The following is a 12,517-nucleotide window of genomic DNA, read 5'->3' on the forward strand; positions in this document are numbered from 1 at the left end:
GAGTATACACTGTAGCTGTTATCACATAATGCTAGTCTTCCCTGTGTTGATGATGACCATGTTAATGTTTTTAGAATTGAAATAAAACTATCATATTCATTATTCATCCTATCATGAATACAAATTTTTTAGTAAATTTTTAACCTATTTTTAAAATACAAGCCAAAAAAATTAGGTTTCAGTTTTCTTAAGCTCTGGTGAATTCTGTGCTAATGACCAAACTTAGGCAATTAAGTGTGTCTTGGTTCCTTCTCTGGAAAGCCCTGGAGACTGGTGGGAAGAAGAAATAATCAGAGACGTTGCATCTATTTAAGGAGTTAGAGTCTAGTTGATGAAGGGGCACGTGTTCTTTACGCAGCTCTCAGTGAAGACCCCTCTCAGCTAGGCTCCTGAAATGTCCTGCATGGCCGTGAGTTTGAGGAACTGTGCCCTCCTCAGTAGCTCCTATGCCCGTGCAGTCAATCCATCTTTAAACATTGTACTTGGTTTTAATTGGCTTTGTTTTTATGAAAAAAATATTTTTCAGAAAGTCTTTCCCAACCATTGTACTCAGGTGTGCTGATAACCAAAGGTCTTTGATTTTATTCTGAGGTTAAACTCAGCAACCTTTCCCTTTTAACACAAATGCACAAGGCATAGACCACAGCTTAAATAATTTAACTGCCAGTCTTCAAAATTTGAGTAAACTGGAGATTTATTCATGTATTCTGTATTCTCTAATGAAGAGAGGATTCATATATTTTCAAAGACTGAAGGATTTTCATCCTGTGAGCCAGTTGCTATTCATACATCCATTCTACTTGCACTGTAAGTTTTTTTAAAGTAAGGTTAGTTCAGTATGCTGTTTAAAAGACTACTTTGTGCAAATGAGTCTCTTAAAGTAAAAAATCTGAGCAATGTGCTTAGGACCCTTGTTTCCACGAAAGATAGGTTTTGGAGCTGAGGATGGTATTGACTTTAATGACTTAATGAATTTGGTAATCTGAATTTTCATTGATTACTATTTTATAAGACAGATAATTCCTATACATAGAGAATGAATAATAAGGGCAGCTAAGGAGCTATAACAGGAGAGAGACTAAACCCAAAATCTTCTCTGATAAGGTGAGTCTTGAGCATACGTTCTCACAAATGTAGAGTTCTGGGACTGTGGAGGCACTTCCAGGCTGCTCAAGGGGCCTGTGCAGTCAGTCCATCTCCAAACACTGCAGTCAGTTTTAATTGGCTTTGTTTTTATGATTGTAGCAATATCCATGGAGGAAAACCACATTTAAGTTGTGTCATTGTTTCTAGGCTTCAGAAACTAGCTTTAAGAAATAATTCCACATCTTCAGCCCAACATTTACGACTGCTCATTAGAGGACAAGACCAGGACTGCTTTCAGGTTTGTGGAGTGCATGGCTCTGTTCTGTCTCACGTTCTCTCTAGATCCAGGACACTTAACACTTAACATCTAGATACATGACACTTAATGTAGGCCATCTTGTGTTCTTAATCTTCGAGGAGTTCATGTTAATGGTATGTTTTATTTGTGCTGCTGCTCTGTTTAATGCAGAGATTTTTTTTTTAATTGTAGTTTCAGCACACTTTTGGTTCAGAAGAGCGATTGACCAGTAACTGTGAGATCAGGATTCGTCCAAAAGAAGACATTTACATCTCTGTGTTGTTTGCACCTACTCGATTATCTTGTATGTTGGCCAAACTAGAAATTAAACAACTTGGAATTCGATCACAACCAGGCTTTAAGTTCACGGTAAGATAATTTTATAGCTTTTTTTTCCCTCCCATGGAGTTTATGACATGTTGTAACTATTGATTAAATATTGGTAAATTACATATACTCTGCTTTTTATAAGTCAAAATATGTGATTACCTAGATTTACAAACAAGTTAGGGAGTAATTATATACCTTGTAGGATTACCCTATTTTAAAAGCAGCCACCAGAGTATTCCTGTAAGTAATGGTCTTGGCTAATGCTTGTAAGTTTCATTTCGGTTTGAAAATTTTGAAATGTACTCAACTTTTCAGAAATCCATTTTTTGGTAAATCCAGATGGAAATGTTTAAGATGTTGACTTTCCAAGTAAATTTTATTCTTTCAATTCAGCAAAGTATCTATTGACATCATTTGTTAGACTCTGTTCCGTACACCAGGGATACAAAGACAAGAGCTTTTCTATTTTGTTTCTTCCCAGCATAATTTCAAAAGATTTCAAGTCATTTCTTTAGCTAGATTCAGGGCACTAAGAGAGAAAAATGATGAATCCTGGAGGAGAGGAAAGAAGGACAGGGTAGTCGGATGAAGCCTGAGCTCCCTGAAAGTAGCTAACATCCAAGCAATTAGTTGGCAGTGGGGCTGGGACTACGATGTTGGTCGTTTCCTAGTGTCAGAGTGGATGTGTGATAAATTACAAGATTAACAACACCTAGAAGTTTTTTTAAAAAAGGATGGATATTTATGGCAAATTTACCTTTATTTGATGCTGGAGCGGGACACACTCTCTATGGAGCTCTTCACATGGCCCCATGAGCTTTGGTGGGGAGAGGTGTTAAAAGGTGTAAATGGCCATTTTCAGAATGAGGCCTGCAGAGCAGCGGTTCTCAACCAGAGACTGTTTCACCATCCAGGGGATACTTGGTAATTTCTGGAGACATTTGTGGTTGTCACACTGGAAGTGGGAAAAGATACAACTGGCACCTGGTGAGTAGAGGCCAGGGGTGCAGCCAGACACCCACAGTGCACAGGGCTCCCCATGTCTAATGGCGCAGCCCAAGGGCCATTGTGCCGAGGCTGAGAACCCTGCTCTAGATGGATTTTATTTTATTTTATTTATTTTTATTATTTTATTTTATTTATGTTACGTTACGAGGCTTGCGGGATCTTAGTTCCCAGACCAGGGATTGAACCCGGGCCCCCGGCAGTGTAAGTGCAGAGTCCTAACCACTGGACCACCAGGGAAGTCCCTGAGAAGCCTGCTCTAGAGCAGCAGTTTCTCTGGTTGAAACTTTGGGTCAGTGGGCATTAGTCAAATTTCATTTTATTTAATCATTCTTTTTTTTTTTTTTTTTGCGGCACATGGGCCTCTCATTGCTGCGGCCTCTCCCGTTGCGGAGCACAGGCTCCGGACGCGGAGGCTCAGTGGCCATGGCTCACGGGCCCAGCCGCTCCGCGACATGTGGGATCTTCCCGGACCGGGGCACGAACACTTGTCCCCTGCATTGGCAGGCGGACTCTCAACCACTGCGCCACCAGGGAAGCCCTAATCATTCTTTTTCTTAACCTTTTAGTCAGTAATTATTTGTGACTCCCTTAGACTTTTTTTTTTTTAATTTATTTATTTGTTTGTTTTTATTTTTGGCTGTGTTGGGTTGTCGTTGCTGTGCGCGGGGCTTTCTCTAGTTGTGGCAAGGGGGTGCTGCTCTTGTTGTGGAGCACAGGCTCTAGGCGCACAGGTTTCAGTAGTCGTGGCACGTGGGCTCAGTAGTTGTGGCTTGCGGGCTCTTTAGGGCAGGCTCGGTACTTGTGGCACACGGGCTTAGTTGCTTCGCAGCATGTGGGATCTTCCCGGCCTAGGGATCGAACCCATGTCCCCTGCATTGGCAGGCAGATTCTTAACAACTGCGCCAACAGGGAAGCCCCCTCCTTAGACTTTGAAAATATAGGAAGAATACTGATTTTGAGTTTTTTCAAAAGCTGACTTTCCCTGTTACTTTCTATTTTCTTGCCTAAGATTTACTTGCAAATCTCTGTGGGAAAGGAAAAATTAGAAACACTTTTGGCTCTTGGAACTAGCAGAGCTCACCCTGAATGAGGTGGGATTTGCAGGAACTTCACATCTGAAGCCCTTTAAAAATGCTGTTAATTTGTACTAAGGGGCAAGCAATACTGATTTTTGATCAGCCTGAATTTAATTTTTCAAAATGTTACTTAGTACATAACAACTTGAAATAAGCTACTGATGTTTTTAAGTTTGCAAAGGATTCTTTGGAACTTATTTCAATAATTAGGAATGAAAGCTCATTTTTAAGGGAATGCATGTCAAAGGGTATGAAACGTTTGTTTCCTAGCAGGGTACCTATTTCTTACATTCCTATTCATAGAGTTTGTTCTGTGAATCCTTGTTTCCTGGTAGTGCTGAGCCCCCTGGGAGCCTTGTAGCTCAAGGGTGGCCCTGGTCAGCACTGGAGCCTCCACTCTGCCCCTCGCTACCGGGTTGGCTGTGCTCTGAGGCTTGTTTGAGTTCTGGGCTTCTCTTTGGTCCCTTTGGTACAGTCCTCTGACTCTGCTAGACCGGAAGTTAACAGGATTATATGCTCATAGATTTTTCTGCCCCCCAAACTTTTCATATTGAAAATTCACAATTATTGGGTATTTGAAAGAATTACATGGTGAACACTTGCATGCCCTACCACTTAGATTCTACAGTTAACATTGTGCTATATTTCTTTTATCACATATTTAACCGTCTATCAATTTATCTTATTTTATGCATTTCAGAGTAAATTATAAATACCAGTGTCTTTCATGCTGAACACTGCTTAAGCAAACATATCAATATTAATCTTTTTATTGTTCTTTTATCATCTAAGCTTGGCATATTGGAAGGTAAATAATTTTGTAGCTCATTGATTTGAGGACTATGTTTTCCCTTAAAACATAGTCCTTACTATAAGGCTAGAGATTGACTGTGGGGAAGCTACTAGCCAAAGTACACAAAGCTTAATAATTTTAATTGTAGTAAATCTGTTTTTATTGTCTTCTCTGACCGTAATTTAATCTTCTATTTTCTGCTTACATAAAGATAATTTTGGATGTATGTGTTCTGTATTTTTAGATACCTTTGTCTGGATATGGAGGCACAAGTAACCTGATTTTGGAAGATGTTAAAAAGTTATCTGACAGTTACCTGGTAACAGTGAATGATTTAGTGCCTGGCAAAGAAAGTAGAATTGTTTTTTCTGTTCGTAACACTGGCTCTCGAGCAGCTTTTGTTAAAGCTGTAGGTTTTAAGGATTCTCAGAAAAAAGTTTTGCTGAATCCTCGAGTATTAAGGATTTTTCCAGACAAATTTGTGCTCAAGGAAAGAACACAAGAAGTAAGTCTGAAAGTCTCTGCACTAAAAATATGAGCTTATTTTTAGGTTAAAGTAATAATTATGTATTTTATGGTGGAGAGCTAAAATCATATTTGAAAGGAACGTATGAGTGGAAGGACTTATCTGATCTTGGAAATACTCTTCATGTGCATCTTTGTCTATAGTGACTGTTTGTGCTCCTGTGACAGTTTATTCAGAGTGAAATGACTTACTCAGAAATATTTAATATTCACTCCTGATTTTTTTCTTGGCATCAGGATGTTACTATAATATATAATCCATCAGACAGAGAAAACAATTGTAAAAACACCACAGAACTGTCAACTATATACTTTTTTGGTGGAGATGAAATTTCAAGACAGCAGTACCGAAGGTGGGTCACTTACCTTACATGATGGTGGGGACCATTCAGTGGAAATAAAGAGGCTGTGACAGTGGTTTGGGATTTGGAATTTATAGAAGATGTTTCACTACTTTTAGTGAACTGGCAGATGAAAAATCTTGGTAAAATTTGTGTGACCGATAAGCTACCTGTAGGAGAAATACAGGTAGAAATACCTGTAGGAAACTCGTCTGCAGGTTTCCTTGCAGTATCCTTTTCTGGACGTATATAGGGGCCTCTGCTCCTTTGCTCAGAGAGGACCTTGGACTTCATCGTAGGACGGTCTTTGTAATGATGGCAGATCAGTTTCAGAAAAGATTTAAGAACTACTGAAAAGAGTATATTGTGTAAACGCACCTGACTTGGAACATTTCTGGGAGTGTTGAGAATCATTTCAGAGGATTAAGCCATATTTTAGACATGTGTAGGGTGTCTAACTCTAGCTACTTCAGCTTGTACTTGTAAAAAATTTGGTACATCTGATCTAAATGTAGTTTAATATGCTGGAATGTTGTCAACTTTATATTTAGGTCTAGGTGTGATTTAGACATTCTGTGTGTTGAATTCAGAGTTCTTGTGTCACAAAATCTTGTTTCCTAGCCTAAAGCTGAGTATGAGGTAAGTGAAGCTCCTGCCAGTTCATGGTTCGCAGGAAGTCATTGCCTCCCGGGAGGGCGGGCGTGTGCGTGGGCCAGTCTTTCCTTCTTCCAGTCCTTTGTGCTCTGCTGTGTTTTATTCTGATACACAGTTCAGGAAACTGTTTTATTTTTAATCTGTGAAAGACTGTTAGAATGTTTAAGAAGAGTTTAGTGATGAGTTGCTACATGATGATAGCACAGACCTGAAGTGAAGAGCTCAACTTTGAATGTGGTTTTTTCTCTCAGTTGAGTATTTTAGAAATAGAAACTGGCATTTAGAGAAATTAGATCACAAGTTTTTTGGTTTTTTTCCTTTCTCTCTACTGGGATATAGAAATCAGCGTACTCCTTTATAACTCCTCTTTGCCATTAATTTATAGTAATGAGATTTCGTTTGTTTGTGAACATCTGTGTTTTATAGAGAAATTTACTTTTTAGTTCTCTCACCTCAAAATTCTCTAGAAGAGGTCAAAGTAACAGAATTACATGGTAATTTAAATATTCCCTTCTGATGTTTTATTTGTATCATTTTCTTGGCTTATTTTTTCTGAGACAAATTTCTAACTGACCAAATTTTCACAAATAATGAAAATGTATGACCCGAAAAGAATCTAATTTTATCTTTTTTCTACTCTTCTGTTAGGAAGTGGTTGATTTGATGTGTTTAACTGAAACTGATGATTGTACTACCATGTATAACTTTTAAGGGAATTTCCAAAACAAGGGTTTTTTTTTTCAATTACTTATATTGGGATTTAGGACATAATATCTATGAAGTAATGTATCATGTTAGTGGGATTTTCCAGATGCATGAATAAAATCTAATTAAGGTTATTTTGTATATATAAACGACTTCTGAATAAAATCTCTACTGGCAGAGCCATGCTGCACACACCAGGGGTGAGGAAGCAGTTCCTTCCCACCCAGAGCATGCTGCAGAACATCGACTTCGCGGAAGCATTTCAGGACGAGCTGCTCGTAACTGAAGGTAGGAATTTCAGCGTATTTTAAATCTTCTGAGTCCAGTGTGTGAGGAGGAAGAGTGTTAGCTTAGATGTGGTATCAGGCTGAATTTGAGTCACAGCTTTACTCTATGACTTTGGACAGATTACATCACTGAAATTCAGTTTCCTTAGCTGTAAGATGAGAGGAATAATGTCTGTGTTCTCTACACAGAGTTCTTGTGAAGATCAGATGAGAGGGCTTTGCCTTGTAAATGTTAGATGTTATTAATATGTTATTGCACCTAGTCTTTGGGTGGACTTGTGAATAGAGGAGGAGAACGGTTATGATTAAACTCAAGTTATTACGTTTAAGATTTCATGATTGCAAACTTACACTCATTTTGAGATTTCTCTGCTCTTGTGACTGCTGTGCAGTTTATGGAGGATGTGATAGTGGTAGTGTGACTCTAATCTAGATGTTTAGCCCTATTTGAACTGAGCTGAGCAATTCAGATATTTAATGGTATCTATGACTCATACAAAATATAAGAATGGAAACATGCAAATTGTGTAAAAGTATGTGTACAGATTTTCACCACAGTATTGTTTATAATAGGAAGAAATTAGAAGTAACCTAAACGCCCAAGAGTAGGGGATCGTTTAATTATGCAATAGAATATCTTCAAGGCATTCAGACAATATGATTCTATATCAAGTGACATGGAAAGCTCCTCAATTTATTAAGAAAAGAATTATTTTAAAATTTTGCATATAAGATCATGTGTCTCTCCCTTGGCCTGTGAGCCCCTAGAGGCAAGGGCTGCACCTTCTACCCCTGTGACTCATGCCCTGCACTCCCCACCAGCTCATTTGGTAAAACTAATTTAATGTCTTATTTATAGTTACCTAGGTAAAATTGCAGGAGTATACACACCAAAATATTAACAGTGGTTATATTCTGGTGGTAGAATTTCAGGTGGTAGTGTCTTTTCCCCCCATTTTTATTTTCTAGTTTTTTAATGATGAAATACACACTCCTGAAGTGGGAAATGATAAAGGAAAAGGATATTTATGCCTATGTAGAGGTGATATAGAATAGTTTATGATCTTTTCAGCAAATTGGGAGTCTATATCATCTGCTTCAAGGGTGGGTTAGTTAAAAATAATGAAAAGATTTGAAATGGTTGGAAAGAACGTTGGATTTGGAGCTGAACCTCAGTTCATAGCCCATCTCTGCTACCTCAGCTCCTCCGAGCTTCACCTTCCATATCCCTTCCTCAGAGGAAGGATCCACGTGAAAGAGTTAACCTGAACTGTGCCATGGAGATGGACCCAGACACATAGCAGCAGCAGTGAAGTCTAATGAGAACTAGGCAGCATGAGTGTGCAGCCCTCGCAGCTTCACGACTCTATGGCTGAGTGGACTTGGTGGGGAGTGCAGGGCACGAGTCACAGGGGAAGAAGGTGCCGCCCTTGCCTCTAGGGGCTTACAGGCCAAGGGGGAGACAGGTGATCGAAGTATAGCATGAAAGTGCTGTGACAGAACTGTCCTTAGGGACCTGGGGGCCGTGGAGAAGTGGCACTCTGCTGAGAAAGCGGGGAGGGGGTTGACAAGGAGGAGAAGGTGTGGACCAGGGTGGGGGAGGGTATTCAGGCAGAGGGAGCTGCCTGTGCAAACATTCAGGAAGTGGGTGTGTTAAGGGTTATGTTGACAAACCTGACCAAGCACTCAGGTGACCTGCTGAGACCCCCCTGTGATGGGGTTGAGTGGGGGCTTCAGGTGGGTCCTTGGGGCCAGGTTGCACATCAGGGAGTATTGGGCTCCTGGAGGTGGTGTGCATGCTGTCCAGGTGAGGGGAGGAAGCAGCCCCACTTGGTCTTCTGCTGGTTGGTGTAATGGATCCCTATAAGAATGTTGCGGTTGAACTTTTTACATGATTATTTTGAAAAACATTTGAGCGTATTACTATTAAGCATTCATAGCGATCTTACTTTTGTAAAATGTGTAATTACTGTGGCAAATAATTTCACAATTAAACTTTTATAGTCAGATGTATTTAATATAAATTTTAATTTACACTTCCTGTGTTCTTTCTGAGTTTCCATCTTAAAAATACTTAATTCTTAATATCTAATTTATATGTAGAATACAAGCATGTTCTCTAAAATTTCTTGTATATATAAATTCAGGTAGGTTTATCTTTGGATAAACCTCGAGCACTGTCTGATCAATCTAAATACATGTAGTTATACTAATACTGCCTGTTTCTGGATTTACTTAAGTTTTTATGAGACTGCCGCTTATGAAGTGTGTGCTCTCAGCCTCTGTGTTTTGGCCCCTCATTTGGGGTGGAGGTGATGATGCCTCGGAGAGCTGTGGAAACTGACCAGGTTGGTTTATGTTGGGGGTCAGAACAGTGCCCACAGCCCTGAGAGAGGTTGTTACTCGTACTTCCCGTGAGGAGACTGAGGCTCGCACTGGTGAAGGAAGCTGCCAGAGGTCCCAGGCTGAGCGTTGGCGTGGCTGTAATCCAAATCCAGGGCCAGAGCCTGAGCTGCCAGTCATTGATGCTAATCCGTAGTGTTAAAAATCCAAATGTCACCTACCCCCAACTAAGAAGATACAAGAACATATGTAAATATATGAGTGCCTCTGTTACTTGGTGGTGTGATTATGTGAAGATTCATGTATTTCAAACATTATTTTCTATTTCAGTATATGACCTTCCCCAGCGGCCCAATGACGTCCAGCTCTTTTATGGAAACATGCGTAAAATTATACTTTCAGTAATTGGAGAATTTAGAGATTCTGTTTCTAACAGAGAGTTTCTTCCACCTTCTTCCAGACCTAGCTTGGAATCTAAAAGGTAAAACTAACAAAACATCTTTTATCTGAGTTGAAGATTATTTGATTCACACTGGAGCTGATCTTTTACCTTGTGCTTTGTTGGGTTTTTGTCTCAAACTGTTTATTTCATCTTTATTTTTAAGTTGAAAGAATTCCAAATTTACAGAAAAGTTTAAAAACAATACAGAGGGACTTCCCTGGTGGCGCAGTGGTTAAGAATCCTCCTGCCAATGCAGGGGACAAGGGTTCGATCCCTGGTCTGGGAAGTTCCCACGTGTTGCAGAACAACTAAGCCTGTGCCACAACTACTGAGCCTGCACTCTAGAGCCTGCGTGCCACAACTACTGAGCCCATGTGCCACAACTGCTGAAGCTTGCGTGCCTAGAGCCCATGCTACACAGCAAGAGAAGCCACTGCAATGAGAAGCCCGTGCACGGCAATGAAGAGTAGCCCCCACTCGCTGCAACTAGAGAAAAGCCCATGTGCAGCAATGAAGACCCGACGCAGCCAGAAACAAATTAATTAAGTTACTTTTATAGAGAACTCCCATACGCTATCTGCACCGAGATTTCGCAGTTGGTAACGTTTTACCACATCTGCCTTATGGTCTTTCATGTATATACAGGTTTTTCTGAACCATTTAGGAGTGACTTGCAGACATGATGACCAGTAGCCCTGAACTGGCTGTAGATGCTCCCCCTCATAGGCACGGCAAGCCCGTCAAGGTTAGGACACTGATGCGGCGATACAGGACCACCATCTGGTCCACGGAGTCTCCCGGTGGTGTCCTGTATAGTTAAGGCAAACAGCAAACAAGAAACTGCCTCTTTCCACTTCCTCTTTGGTCCAGAATCTAATCTGAGATCACACGTGCGTTTGGTTGGCTTGTCCATTTACTCTCTTTCAATGAAGAGAGTTCCTCAGTCTTTCACAACAGAGAAAACACACAAGGTTTGCTTATCAAGTACGATCCACAGAATCAAAGGTATTTTCCAGAATGAAGCTTCAGTACTAATTTGGGGTGAAACACAGAGAAACCTGGGGTTGCCCATGGTACTTTCTAGATCTACTTTGTAACATCAGCACTCCCCTCTGGCTTAGATTTAACACAAGGTCCATAAGTTGTGGGTGTGTTGTGTCACACAAGAGACTATTTTGATCATGAAAGGTATTTTATGCTTTGATAACTATGTAACTTATGTGATGCTTTTCAAACAGCTGTGCCACATAAATTCGTAAGTTTCAGATTTCTTTACCACAAGCAATGTGAGACAGACCAGGTGCTGCCTGTTTTAAGGACCCCAGTGCATTTGCTGTGGTATCCGGCATTTGCAAGATTACAAGGTGATTTAACCAACCCATCTTTCTTTTTTTTCTCTGGTCGTTTCTGGTAAAAAGGGAAAAGTAGGCTGCAGGCCAGCTGCTAACTCTTTCTTACCAGGTACCTTGATGTTTTTATACAATACAGGCCAGTTACTTTGTAAAATATTCTCGATTTCAGTTCACAGCTTCAGGACCTGCAGAATGATGCTGTTGGTTTCTCAGTGAAGCTTCCTCAGTGGTGAACAGTGCTGATTTGTCCTGTTACTAGCAGTATTTTTATCACTTTGTTTAAGTGGTGTTTGCCAGGTTTCTCTGCTGTAAAGTTAATAAATATCTTGAAGGGATATTATAATACACAACTTGGAGACAATGAATGATCTTGTTTCTCGTGAGACTTTGAGCACCCAGTGAGGATTGCTTCCTGAATCATATTATGTCTGTCTTGGTTACTAAATGGTGATTTTCTTATCCCATCTTTCTGCATTTATTAGTTATCTTTCTACTTTGAGGAAGGAATTTCCTTTTTCTTCTTATTCACATATATTAGGACCGACTCGTGGATTCAAGATTAATCCTTGTTGTCATTATTTAGTCCCCTGACCTGCTCCTTGGTCCGTTGCCTGTGCCCACACCACCTCTGGGCACCTCCTTATTCACAGGTACAGCAGGATGGTCGAGGCTCGTCCTTCACTTGCCTGTCCAGCCTGGAAACGAGGACATGGGCAGCAACGTGCTCATTGCTATTGAGGTGTCCTTGCTTCTAGGCCCGCTCAGTGGACAGAGCTAGGAAATATATGAGTTTATATACAAATCCACGTGCAATTTATATCTACTTCTGTTTATAAATGTGTTAAAATCTTGAGTTTACACTGATACCTCCAATTCTAATCTAACATAACACATGGATTCCTTTCCTCCTTCCCATAATTGTACCTTTTTTCTCCAGTACTGAGAAGCCTGGCCCCATTATTTTCAATATGTTTACGTTTTACTCAGTCTTCCTGTTTTCAGCCAATCTTGTCTTCACATGGTCTGTCTCCCTGGGCCCAGTGTGGCCAACTCACACCAGCAAGTCTTAGTGGCACCACTTGAGGGCTGACTCCCCCCATCCCCATCACCCTAGTGCCTCTGACTCACGCCAACTTGGTTTCTTTAATCCTTATGCTGTTCGTGTTAATTTTTTTTCTAAGATAGTCAAAGATAGTATTAACATGTATTAAAAATTACCTTGAGGGCTTCCCTGGTGGCGCAGTGGTTGAGAGTCCTCCTGCCGATGCAGGGGACAC

At 40.4% G+C, this 12,517-nt stretch overlaps 1 protein-coding gene and 1 non-coding gene across 7 annotated transcripts in view; one reads left to right on the forward strand and one right to left on the reverse strand.

Annotated features, from left to right (window-relative positions):
• CEP192 (centrosomal protein 192) overlaps window positions 1–12,517 on the forward strand; it is a 93,454-nt gene that overhangs the window by 56,151 nt on the left and 24,786 nt on the right. For all 6 annotated transcript variants that reach the window (XM_030836517.2, XM_060310108.1, XM_030836518.2 and 3 more), the window contains 6 exons: window positions 1,294–1,384; window positions 1,577–1,753; window positions 4,836–5,096; window positions 5,354–5,469; window positions 6,995–7,104; window positions 9,777–9,927. In XM_030836517.2, the coding sequence (XP_030692377.2) occupies window positions 1,294–1,384; window positions 1,577–1,753; window positions 4,836–5,096; window positions 5,354–5,469; window positions 6,995–7,104; window positions 9,777–9,927 (906 nt within the window). The remainder of the gene's footprint in view (window positions 1–1,293; window positions 1,385–1,576; window positions 1,754–4,835; window positions 5,097–5,353; window positions 5,470–6,994; window positions 7,105–9,776; window positions 9,928–12,517) is intronic.
• TRNAV-UAC (transfer RNA valine (anticodon UAC)) lies at window positions 2,887–2,959 on the reverse strand. The gene has a single exon. It is a non-coding gene; the product is annotated as a tRNA-Val (tRNA).

Source organism: Globicephala melas, chromosome 13 (genome assembly GCF_963455315.2).
Source record: "Globicephala melas chromosome 13, mGloMel1.2, whole genome shotgun sequence".
NCBI classification, from domain to species: domain Eukaryota; kingdom Metazoa; phylum Chordata; class Mammalia; order Artiodactyla; family Delphinidae; genus Globicephala; species Globicephala melas.